Raw genomic sequence first — 13,385 nt, 5'->3', positions numbered from 1 at the left:
AAATAATGCTGCAGGGAACATGTGGGCATATATATCTTCTCAAGTCATATTTGTTGTTTTGTTTTCATGTTTGTTTTTCGGTAAAAACCAGAAGTGGAATTGCTGGATGCTATAGTAGTCCTATTTTTTATTTTTTGAGGAACCCCATACTGTTTTCTATAGTTTTTACACTAATTTATATTCCTACCGATAGTGCACAAGTCTTCCCTTTTCTCCACATCCTTACCAATACTTGTAATTTCTCATCTTTTCCACAATAACTACTCTAACAGGTGTAAGATAGCTCACTGTGGTTGTGACTTGTATATCGCTGGTGATTAATGATGTTGAGAATACTCTCATGTACCTGTTGGCATTTCTCTATCTTCTTTAGAAAAATGACTATTCAGATTTTCTGCCCATTTTTATTTGAATTGTTTATAGGGCTACTTTTCACTGTTGAGTTGATGAGTTTTTTGTATATTTTGGATATTAACCTCTTATCAGATGTATGATTTCAAAATAACTTCTCTCGGTCAGTAGGTTGCCTTTTAATTTTATTGATGATTTCCTTGGCCTTGCAGAAGTTTTTAAAAATGATTTAGTCCCATCTATTAATTTTACTTCTGTTGCTTTTGCTTTTGGCATCAGATTAAAAAAAAAAATCACCTAGTCTTGTGTCAGGCATCTTATTGCTTAAGTTTTCTTCTTGGAGTTTTAGGGTTTGAGGTTTTAAATTCAATCTTTAGTCCATTTTGAGTTAATTTATATGTATGAAGTAAGATAGTGGCTCAGTTTTGTTCTTTTGCATGTGGTTCTCCAGTTCTTATTGAAGAGACTGTACTTTCCCTGTTGTATATTCTTAGCCCCTTTGTCATAAATTAATTGGATATATATCTATATATCTATAGATAATATATATTATATCTATGATATATCTATAGATCTATATTGATATATCTATCAATATAGATCTATAGATATCAATATTGATATCTATATTGATATATAGATCTATATCGATATATCTATAGATACCTAAGTTTCTAGTTTGCTATATCGATATAGATCTATATATACTTATTCCTGGACTCTCTGTTTTGTTTCATTGATCCATGTGTCTGTTTTTATGCCAATACAACACTGTTTTAATTATATATATATATGTGTGTATATATAGAGAGAGACTTATTTCTAGACTCTTTGTTTTGTTCCATTGATCCATGTGTCTGTTTTTATGCCAATACAATACTGTTTTAATTATTATAACTTTGTAGTATAGTTTGAATTCAGGGAGTGTGATGACTCCAGCCTTGTTCTTTTTTCTCAAGATTGCTTTGGCTATTTGCACCTGTGTGTGTGTGTGTGTGTATGTGTGTGTGTATCTCTGGCTCCATACAAATTTGAGGGTTATTTGTTCTATTTCTTTGCAAAGTGTCATTGGAATTGTGATAGGGATTGCATTAAATCTATTAATACCTTTGAAGTAGTAGGGATTTTAAGAATATTGATTAAGGATAGGGATTTTAACAATATTGATTCTTCTAAGCTATGATCATGGAATATCATGTCATTTCCCTGTGTTTTCTTTAATTTCTTTCATTAATGCCTTGTAGGTTTCTTTTGGGGGGGGTAGAGAGGGGTTGAGTATACTTGGTGTTCAATGTTACATTAGTTTCAGGTGTACAACACAGTGCTTCAACTTCTGTATACATTCTGTTATGCTCACCACAAGTGTAGCCACCACCTGTCATCATCAACACTCTTACAATATCATTGATTATATTCTCTATGTTGTGCCTTTTATACCTATGACCTATTCACTCTATAACTGGAAGCCTGTTTCTGCCAGTACCTTTCACCCATTTTGCTACCCCTCTACTTCTGGCAACCATCAGTTTGTCCCCAATATTTATCGGTCAGATTCTACTTTTTGTTTCTTTATTCATTTATTTTGTTTTTAAGATTCCACATGTGAGTGAAATCATATGATATTTGTCTTTTTCAGTCTAACTTATTTCACTTATACCTTCTAGGTCCATCTGTGTTGTTGCAAATGGCAAGATGTCTTTTTTTATGGCTGTGTAATATGTGTGTGTGTGTGTGTGTGTGTGTGTGTGTGTATCTTTAGAGTTTTCTGTATATAATATCATGTCATTTGCAAATAGAGTTTTACTTCTTCCTTTCCAATCCAGATTATTTTCTTTTTCTTACCTAATTGCCATGATGAGGACTTCCAATGCTGTGTTGAATAAAAGGGGCAAGAGTGGTCATCCTTGCTTTGTTCCTCACCTAGAAGAAAGGCTTTTAGCTTTTCAGCATTTAGTATAGCATTAGCTGTAAGCTTGTCATATATGACCTTTTTTTAAATATTGAGATATATTCCCTTTATACCATCTTGTTGCGAGTTATAACTCTACTTAAAACAACTCTGTGAGGTCAAGGGTACTTAGATATCTTTATTCCATTTTAGAGCTGAAAAAAGTATTGTAAATTTTTGATTAAATCATATCATGAAAAAATTATGGTTCTGAAAATAGGTTAAAAGAAAAAAAGATTGTCTTGACTTAGCTTATGGTACTCTTATGATTAAAACAAAACAAACCAAAAGACCCACTTCTGACTCCCTCAATCGCTAAAAAGTTTTGAATTACACATTTCCTGTAGACATAAAATCTAGGGATCATACAAATTTTTTTATTTAAAATTTCATGTCACTAAGATTTCTGAAATTTTACAATATTCTATTTAGAAATCTAAGTTATAAAAGGGGATATTTAATATTTATGATTATGGAAAATTATTGATTCATATACTATGAAATGGAACCCCTCCAGCCAAATAATACTAGAAAAGCAACTGACAGAGAATGAAACCAGATAAATATATTTAGATGAGTGGATATTTACCTAAGTTATTTTTTATAAAAGTAATCATGGAGGATGATGGTAAATGAAATTGGCAAATTTTTATATTAGTGATTTGGGTAGAAAGTTGAAAACTAATCGATCAAGCTTGAGGATGTCATTAGGCAGATGACTGTGGGCAATGATGTTTGCCAGGGCTTTGGCTGGTAGAATTACGCATCTGAAAAAATCTAGCTATTTAGCTAATGGCGAAAAAAAAAAAAAAAGAAATAAAGAAAATCTAAGGGGACAATTGTGTAATAGGTATTAATTATAGGCTGGGAGCAGAAAAGTGACAGTCACTGAAAACTCCGATCTGCAGATGTATCTTGTTTAGCCAACAGTGTTTTTTTTTTAATGATTTTGCATTTGAAACACTTTAAGCAGGTCAGCAGGCATTCTAGATTTTAAAATATCCTCTCTGCCCTTCCCTGTCCAGGTTCCTAATGTGGCCTCTATTAGCCCTAGTGATGCCTTACTAAGAACTTGAAAAAATCATCTGCTCTGGGAGCCTGCAGCCCCAAGGCACACAGCTGTGAGAAGAGCAGGGTCTGGATTGTAGCAATTACTTGCTATTCTGCCTTGAAATTTTGTAAAATTTACAACCTGCATACCTTTGCCTAGAAATTCTTACTTCTGGCTTATGCCCTTTTTCTTCACGCATGGATGTTAGTTACCTCTCTGGCGGCCGAAGGCCTTTCATTATTGGCGCTAAATTACAATTAGACTCTGTCTTTATGACATCATGGTAGTCATTGTCTAAAGTAAAGAAGTTTAATTGAAAGTAAATAATTTACTTTGGAGAGAATGCTAAAATCAGTATTTTTTTTCTACTATATTATCTGACTTTTTCCTGTATTGACACAAACATTAAGAGTATATAGCTTTTAATGGTAAGAGGAAAATAAACTCAATATAAGAAAATATGACAAGGGATTTATTTTTTTTTAATATTTTCTTTATTGGGGCACCTGGGTGGCTCAGTGAGTTAAAGCCTCTGCCTTCAGCTCAGGTCATGATTTCAGGGTCCTGGGATTGAGCCCTGCATCAGGCTCTCTGCTCAGCAGGGAGCCTGCTTCCCCTTCTCTCTCTGCCTGCCTCTCTGCCTGCTTGTGATCTTTGTCTGTTAAATAAATAAATAAATAAATAGAATATTGAAAAAAATTCCTCAATAAGCAGGGATCCTGACTGTAGGGCTTGATCCCAGTACCCTGAGATCATGACCTGAGCTAAAGGTAGATGCTTAACCGACTGAGCCACCCAGGTGCCCCAAGAGGTTTTTTTATAGACATCACTAAAAAAACATTATCTGGAATCCCCGATATAGTTAATGCATTTTTGAAAAAAAATATACTTGGGTTTGCACTTACATTAGAATGTAAGTGCATTACATTAGAATGGCATATCTATTATCCTTATGAAGTACAGAAATTATTAATGTTTCTACTTTTATGCTTCTCCAATCAGAGGGAAAGAGACATCTTAATAGGTTACTAAGAAAACTATGCAAATGAAAAAAAAAGGATCAAAAAGAGTAAATGTGATGAAATATAAAAAAGTAAAAATCAAAAGAATCATAATATTTAAGTTGGATTAGACCTTTGTTAGCATATTTAGGTAGACCAGGGTAAATATTACCTGCTAAATTAATGTCACTTTAAAATTATTTAATTGATAAAAGCTTTATTTTAAAAGCTTTATTTTAAAGATAAACAGATAATTGATAGTTCTTCCCTTTGAATGAACATAGTGGGTAATTGGCTAGAGGGATATGGAAAACAAAGTTTATTATCCATCACTCCTAGGTTTGAGAGGGTGGAGAAAAGAACTACTGGCTCCAATCTGCTTTTGCCTCTGTCCTTCTTCAGTGCTGACCACCATTATATGACAGGGCAGTGGTGTCAGAGCACATAAACCACCCAGGGTATGCATTCAGTGACATCCTTTGCTTAGATATGTCTTCCAGAGGTGTGCTGTCTCGTCTCATAGGCTATGTTCAAGGGGGTATGAAATGTCTGAACACTGCGAGTATATGGCTGAATTATTAGAGAGTATTAGTTAAATTAAAGTACATATTAAATAGCATACAAGTGGAAGTATTGGAATGCGTTGCTCAGATGAGATTGTGCTGTCATCGTTCCTTGGAGTATTTTGAATGCTCAAAGGTGTATTTATAAAGGCTCCAAAGGTTATGAATTTTCCCTAGCAGAGGTCATATAAAAAAAAAAAAAAAAAGAAAAACCAAAAAAAAAAAAACCAAAATCAATGCAGCTCTTAAGAGTTTGCCTTCACCTATTAATTTATCCTGGATCCCCAGATTTTGCTCTGTCTTTCAGCTTCATCTGTTTAGCATGGCATGTTATCTTTGTAATGAGAGGATGAGATAGATCCATTACAATAAAAGATATGCACTATTAATGAGTTTCTAGCCAGCTATCAAGGTATCATCAAATGTGGTTTATCTTGGTGAATGAAAGTTTGAATGGAAAATTAAGCTCCCATACTGACTGTAGAAGTGCGGTGGATCATTTTGTTCTTTAATGTCACACTTCACTGGACACACTTCACAGAGCAGTGAATCATGCTTAAAACAAGCAGCCTTTACTTTAACGACAGCAGATAATGCAGCAGAGGTGAATAATAAATGTTAGCCGTCTTAACTTTCTCCTGCAGTACTTTCTCCCAAGTGCCTGATGGACAATTTACAAAGTCCATATGCTGTTTTATAGATTGGAACTTGGGATCCAGCCAGTGGCCTGAATATGACAGAAAGTCAAAAGGGAAAGCCAGCCAACATCACAGATTCGTTATCCAATCGTTCTTTGATCGTTACCACCATTTTGGTAAGTATTTGTTTTTCCATTTTTTTTTTCAGATAAATGTAGATAAACATGGAAGTGGATTAAGAAGAACATTATAATTTGAACAGTGAAGAATAAAATGGAATGTATTTTGTAGTTATTTAGCAACTCCTGTGTAACAAAGGAGTCAAGATTAATCTAGCCACAGTTTTATGACATTAGTTTTTAATGATGTATTAATGTTTGGGCTGTTTATATTGATTAATAATACAGCTTTGTGTATCACTTGAAACATAATATAATGACATGTCTACAAAATTAGGTATCATTGAAGAATTTTCAGTATGTGTTTTTTTAATTAATTTTTTAAATTTTTAAATTAATATATATTATATTATTAGCCCCAGGGGTACAGGTCTGTGAATTGCCAGGTTTACACACTTCCGAGAACTTACCATAGCACATACCCTTCCCAATGTACATAACCCAACCACCCTCTTTCTAACCCCCTCCCTCTGGCCACCCTCAGTTTGTTTTGTGAAATTAAGAGTCTCTTATGGTTTGTCTCCCTCAGATCCCATCTTGTTTCATTTATTCTTTTCCTACCCTCAAGCCCCACACATTACATCTCCACTTCCTCATATCAGGGAGATCATATGATAATTGCCTTTCTCTGATTGACTTATTTTGCTAAGCATAATACCCTCTCGTTCCATCCGCGTCGTCGCAAATGTCAAGATTTCATTTCTTTTGATGGCTGCATAGTATTCCATTGTGTATATATACCACATCTTCTTTATCCAGTCATCTCTTGATGGACATTTAGGTTTGTTCCATAGTTTGGCTATTGTGGACATTGCTGCTATAAACATTCAGGTGCATGTGACCCTTCAGATCACTACATTTGTATCTTAAGGGTAAATGCTCAGTAGTGCAATTGCTGGGTCATAGGATAGCTCTATTTTCAACTTTCTGAGGAAACTCCATGCAAGAATTTTCAGGGTTAAGATTTGAAAAATGTATTGAGATGCAGATTATAAATAAGTTATATGAGGGACAGCATGTGAACTTTTCTTCTGCTTTCATCTCCTGCAGATATACTTTAGAGGGCATGCCATTTATTTTCAGGATTTTTTTTCTATTATAGCTGTATTTTAACCTTGCTTTCAATTGTTTTCATCATAGAAAATCACTTTTAGTTTATTTATCTCCTTAATAAAATTATATATAACAAGTGCTTTTCTAAGCCAGAAAAATTTTCACCAGTAACAGACTTAATACTGACGCACTGGATATTTATATGCCTCTTATAATTCTATATTTTCTTTAGATCATGTAGTAATATTTATGTACTACTACAATACCATTTGAAATGAGAATTTTAATTTTAAAATAATCAAGGAGCTCTTATATTATTAAGTCAGTGCTTTCTTCCGACAGAATAAACTTATCAATGCTAGTTCTTGTGTCTTTCCAGGTAGTCAATAGGAATGTGAGATTGATGTTCAGAACAAACCACCACACACTTAGCATTTGTATAAAATCTAAATTTGATTTATGATGCCATATCAAGCCAGGAGGAATTCATAATCTAGTCCTTTTATTAACAATGAGGGATGTCAGATCTTTAGGCATGTCAAAATAAAATAGCTTGGGTTAAAGACTCTTGATAATGAAGCAAAGCTGGTAATCATGAAATGACAGTGTTGGAAGTTTTTGAGATTTTTTAATCACTCCCTTGCTAAGAACCCCAGCAAATACTTGCTCCCTATCCATCGTATTCAAACTTCCTAAATTCTTTTTATATATCCCTCTTTTTTCAAAGGTACTCTCATACCCACCAATTTATTGGCCTTGTTCTTAAGTTGAAATGCTCACACAAGTTGCTAAGACATCTTTTTTTCTGCCTGTATGTCCTGAGTCGCATTTCCTCTTGTTAGGACTATTGCAGTAACCATACAACCATCTCTACTGCTGACATCCTTCTCCCTCAACAATGCACCCCCACTCTTCATTATAATTATTGGTTGTTTTCCTGTTTCCGTTTTTTAAGTATAGTGAATCCCTACTATTTAAAAATGCCCCCAATTTTGACCTTGATGTTCAAGATCTTCTATAATCTTGTCTTCTCCCACCTTTCCTTCCTTGTTTCCTATTATTCCCTTTCAGTTAACCCACTCCCATGATTGTGTTTACCCTGTTCCTTTTGCCTGTAATATGTTTCTCTCCATTTCTGAGATAGTTTTGTACTTGTCAGTATTTTATATTATTTAGAATTAATATTACACTATTCTTTGCTTATTTCCTGTGGCAATATTTTGCCAAACACCACTGAACATTTCTTTGAGGAATAGGAACTGATTATGTCTCCTATTTTTTACCTCATATGTGTCTCTACAAAGCTCATAATGAGTGCTATATAAGAGACATCCGTAGTCTTCAATAGTTGGCACTTCTTTCTGTGTTCTCCCTGATCCAGCCAAACTCCCAGACACATCACTTTTCTTATGGCTCCAAAACTTTGCTTGTTCTTTCCATTTCCTTGTGAGAATCCTATTCATCCTTCCAGACCCATCTCAAATGACAACCACTCCATGAAACTCCCTGATCTCTCCATTAAGTTGTGTGTTGTCATGGGGACTGTCAAGGGTGGGAGATGTACATGTTATGTATCATAATACTCTATTATGGCACTTACTATGATTCCTATGCACTGTTTTTTTATCTTAGAAAATGTATGTGTGTGTATATATATATTTGTGTATGTGTATATATATAGATATATATATATATCTATATATATATCTGTGTGACCATTTGACATGAATCTATATAGGGCCAATGATCAAATTTTGCACTTTTTTGATATTTCAATGTCAGAGAAAAGTGCCCTAGACATAACAAATACTCAAATATTTGTCAAATTAAATTAGATAAACAGTATTTAATTAAATGGAAAATTAGAAGAAGTAAGCAACTTTTGAATGATTATATTTAAATATTTTCATCTGTGAAGGTTAGTGCAAACTTCTTGTCCAAACAAAACAGGTGATTAAGACTAACGCATATAATTTCTCAATCTTAATGACTCAGGGTTGTTTTATAAGAAGTATTCAGATATTTTTCTCAATCATGTACAATTTTGCATCTATTGATAAACAAGTGGTATTTAACCTTATTTTCATATTAAAGCCAGGCATAAAGCTTTTAAAAATACACTTGTACCCAAAACACATTTCATATCTTTTGATACAGTATTTCTGAGCTTTGGACTTTGGAAATCGTCATTTAAAAAAAAAAATTCCACAGTTAATTCTGGTCCATTACAATGATTGAGAACAACTGCTCAGATCATGACTGTGTATACTAAGACGTAAGATCAACTATGGAGCCATACACTAGGCTTACATTTTGAAAGATAAATTATTTCTGTTTTAGAGTATGTCCTTCTCTTGGTCATTAAGTGAATTTGATATTTATTAAAAGGAAAGTCATTTTATTTTTATATCACTTAGTGAAAAACATCTTCTTCTGGATACTCTGATTATAAAATATCCACACTTGAGAAAAGAACAGAGTTTAAGAAATTAGTTACCTTACTAAGTGTTCTTCTTGATGTAATTTACTGATGTTGATATTTTATAAGGAGGCTATGATCATTTGATTTATATTTGGTTATTTTGTTCTTTTCTTTCTTGGAAAAATCTCAGAGGAGATTCTGCCTGTGTTGTGAATAATGATATCTCAACAAAGAGAAGTCGTGGAGATACCAAAGAGAACTTCACTTATGCTTCTTGTTCAATATATTTATTGTGTGTCTTAAGAAAAAACAGTGAAGTATTCTAGTATGTGACATTATCAGTGTGCTAATCATAATCAGTTCCATTTCTCTTGAATTTATTTTTATTCATTCTTTTATTTAACAAATATGTATTGGAAGATGACGACATGCTATGTCGTATAATTTATATATATATAAATTATATATATATATATATATACCAGCTTTGTTTGATGAACAAAATAGACACAGTGTCTATCCTCAGGGAGCTTAGAAAATGATAAGGATTCATAGGGAGGATTACACACAAATTTACACACATGTGCACATGCGCACGCGTGTGCACACACACACACACACACACACACACCCCAAACCTTGTGATTAGGATAGAAGAAAAAGATAAATGAGTTAATGCTTTTTACAGGATAATCCTGAGTTAAACTGGGAGTCAGAAGGGAAAGGACAAGTCAGGTAAGCCTCCCTGTAGAGGAGTAGACAACAGGATACCTAAAGCTTGAGAAGGAATTAGCAAGGTGAAGAAAGAGAAGAAGAGTGTTCTTGGCAGGGAGAATGGGGTAAGAAGAGTCCTAAAGCAGGAAGGATCTTGGAAAATTTGCAAAATGGAAAGAAGACCTGGATGACTGGGGCTGGTGCCTTGGTCTGTTTCTCAGCTTTACAGCATAAGATTACATAGACCATTACAAACACACACACACACACACACACACACACAGACACTTACATACATACATATGGCAGACATTTATTGAATGCCTGCTATGTGCTAGACCCTATTCAAAGCACTACTCATGTATTTACTTGGTTAATTGTCACAGTAAACTTTGGAGGTAGATACCATTATTAATACTATTACAATTGATAAGGCTCATGTCCTGATTGCTGAAAGAACCTCTAATGGGCACACAGCCAAAAAATATAGTAGTGGGACTTCAACCAATGTGTTTAGTCAATTTGGACAACCAGTACTATGAAATGAAAACTCCATTGACCAACCTTGAAAAAGTTTAGCAACTATAGTTAATGACCAAAATAATATCTTGATTGAGAGTTGTTCCCCTAAAACAACACTTCTCATCCAAAAATCCCACATATGTTAGAGCACGATTGCTGTCACAGGTGTCTCCAGTTAGACATTTCCCTCTGTAGAGGTCAAGATTAGACTATGCTTCGTTGGATATTTTGGACCTCTCACTTCTCTCCTCTTTTAATGTAGCACTTGTTTTTCTTCCAGCCTTTTTAAACCATGATTTCAGATTTTTCCAGACACTCAAAATAATATGGGGACCCGTCTTATTTTTTTTTCTCTTTAGACTTGAGATTAAGGACCTTGTTTATAAATATCTTTTACTCCTCTTCACAACAAAACCTGTGCACAATACTTTGTATGAGTGCAGCATATAGTTCTATCATGGAATAACTCATTTTGCGAAGCCTTAAACATTTTAAAAATGTTTATTTTTTTTAATTTTGAATCAAGATTTATGATATCATATAATTTAGAAATTTATGTAACTTTACCTGCAGATCTGGACCTAAATTTTCAGTCTTCTTATGTCCTCTCCTTAGTATACTTCATATTATCTCTCTGATCTTCAGATTTCAAGTTCAGTTGCTACTGGTTTTTTTTTTTTTTTTTTAAATTACATTATGTTAGTCACCATACAGAATACCCAACTTTTACATCAATGTGGATGTGACTGGAGGAGATTGTGCTAAGTGAAATAAGTTCAGTTGCTATTAAAATTCTCTTGCTTTTTGTGTTTGTTTTTATTAATGGAACTAAAAATTTAATCCTAGAATCATCTTTTCATTTATGAGGATTTTATTTATTTCATAACAATGTTAATATATAAATTCCTATTGCCAAAAGTAATACACAAAAATACTGATTCTGAACAGCACAAAGAGTGCTCTTATTTATTTTTTAAAATTATCTATTTTTACATAGAGTGCTTTTAAAGAATAGTATGTACTCTTATCTTAAGTTTATAATCTGATCCTATTGTCCTTACTGTTAGCTGGGGGCTGTATCAGGTGCCTGGGTATTTAAGTTCAGACAGGGAGGGCCTGTTTTCCCTAGGAGTTCTTGGTTTGCAGCAGATTTTTGGGGGGCCTGTCTAAATAAGTTGAGGGCTTCCCACTGTGCTATCCCTGTATAGCAATTGATTTTTGTCCATCAAAAATTACCAGCACTTAAATGTCACTGTACGTGTTCTTTACCAGGATGGCTAGTAGCCCTTCAGTGTACAAATACTATAAATTTGATTTTTCTTTCTTTCTTTCTTTTTTTTCTTTTTTTTTTTTTTTTTTTTTTTAGGAAAATCACTTATTTTATCATGGGTGCTTTCTGCCTGGTTACTCAATGAATTAAAAAAAAAAAGCGCTTGCCTCTGCCACTTAGTCTTATTTTTCTAAATTTTATTTTTTAAATGTTCCTAGTACTTCCTGGAGGGTTATATAGTTCAGTATCTAGTTTACTTGCTTAGGCTTGTAAAGCTTCATTGTCGCAGCCCACAGATACAGGAGGCTTATCGGAGAGCAAGCTTCCAAGGACAATGGGAAGGTTTTACGATACAAAAGATGAAGTGACCGAATCATCCCCTAAATGGTTCTGCAGCTTCTTCTTTAATAGCAACAAAAGCAGATTTCTAGGGCTTCTATCTGCCACTGCAATACATTTTCCCTTGGAGTCTTCTCTGTCCATTGTTACAGAAGGACTGTCAAGCACGTAGTTCTTCTTTAAGTTGCTAGCATCAGGGCTTGGGAACCCCAACACTGCAGCTTCACAAAGATTTTCATTTGTAGCAACCTTTCCACCATTTCTAAGCCGTTTTAAACATGTATTGTGGAGATAATAAGATCAAAATAATTTAAGAAAGATATAGTAAATATCCACTTGCAAGAACTACTTAAGTGTTAGCGTCTGAGATGAGAGTGCTTCATTCAAACTCAGACTCCTCTGACCCTACTCCTGCAACTGGTTTGTTGAAAGGCTACTGAACCTTTTCTCACCGTATTTTTTTTCTGTTTCAGGGATCCTGCTGGCATCACATTTCTCTCTCTCATTCTTCCTTTAATAGCTCAATGCACTTTATTTCAAATCACTATTAATATTCTCTTAGACGTCCACATCAGCTAGATAAACATAAGACTACTCCTGGTGCTGCCATAGAGAAAGAAAGTTATGTTCTATGAAATTAGATGTGATTTTTTAAAAAGACTTTATTTTAAAGTAAACAACAAACGTAGAGCTCGAACTCACAGCCCTGAGATTAAGAGTTGCATGCTCTACCAACTGGGGCCAGACACCCCAAAGCATAATGCTTAAAACTTAGGGTCTTAGTCTTTAAAGGTTTTATAAAGGACCAGCTTCTCCTTTTTTTTTTTAACCACATAATATCCAATACACTCACATACGTGCTTCTTTAATCCTTCTTTATTAAATCTGCTTTACAAATGTCACCATAATAAAGATTCTCAAGTTATTTTTATTTTTTGTTATCTTCTTTTTCATTGCCAACATTGTTGTCAATACTGTAATTTTGTCAAAGCTTATTTTATTATGAACAATGTATTAAGTTTGATATGGAAGAATGAATAAAGAAATCTGAATCTTTGGTTCAGCTTAACTACAGCAAACTACATGGAAATGCAGTATTTTTGCTCTAGTTTTCCCATTGTTAAAGATACTATCCTGATAGAGCCACGTAAAATTATACAATCTCAATTTTAGCAGCAGCTTTGATCTGAGTGGATGTCCAATATCAAACTCAGCATGCATCAAACCTCCTTCTTCAATTCAGGCTTTACCATACCTCCTCCTCCTCTATTTCCAAACTGTTTATGTTTCCAGTACTTTTCTATTCACTCAAACCAGTGATTTGCTTCTTAGAT

General features: G+C 33.9%; 1 protein-coding gene across 3 annotated transcripts in view; it reads left to right on the top strand.

The window, feature by feature from the left end:
- The window catches only part of GRIK2 (glutamate ionotropic receptor kainate type subunit 2), a 644,466-nt gene that overhangs the window by 400,817 nt on the left and 230,264 nt on the right, over positions 1-13,385 (top strand). For all 3 annotated transcript variants that reach the window (XM_059176999.1, XM_059177000.1, XM_059177002.1), the window contains exon 10: positions 5,615-5,728. In XM_059176999.1, the coding sequence (XP_059032982.1) occupies positions 5,615-5,728 (114 nt within the window). The remainder of the gene's footprint in view (positions 1-5,614; positions 5,729-13,385) is intronic.

The sequence above is a fragment of the Mustela lutreola genome, chromosome 6 (assembly GCF_030435805.1).
Source record: "Mustela lutreola isolate mMusLut2 chromosome 6, mMusLut2.pri, whole genome shotgun sequence".
NCBI classification, from domain to species: domain Eukaryota; kingdom Metazoa; phylum Chordata; class Mammalia; order Carnivora; family Mustelidae; genus Mustela; species Mustela lutreola.
This window is presented reverse-complemented; position numbering and strand designations above follow the sequence as displayed.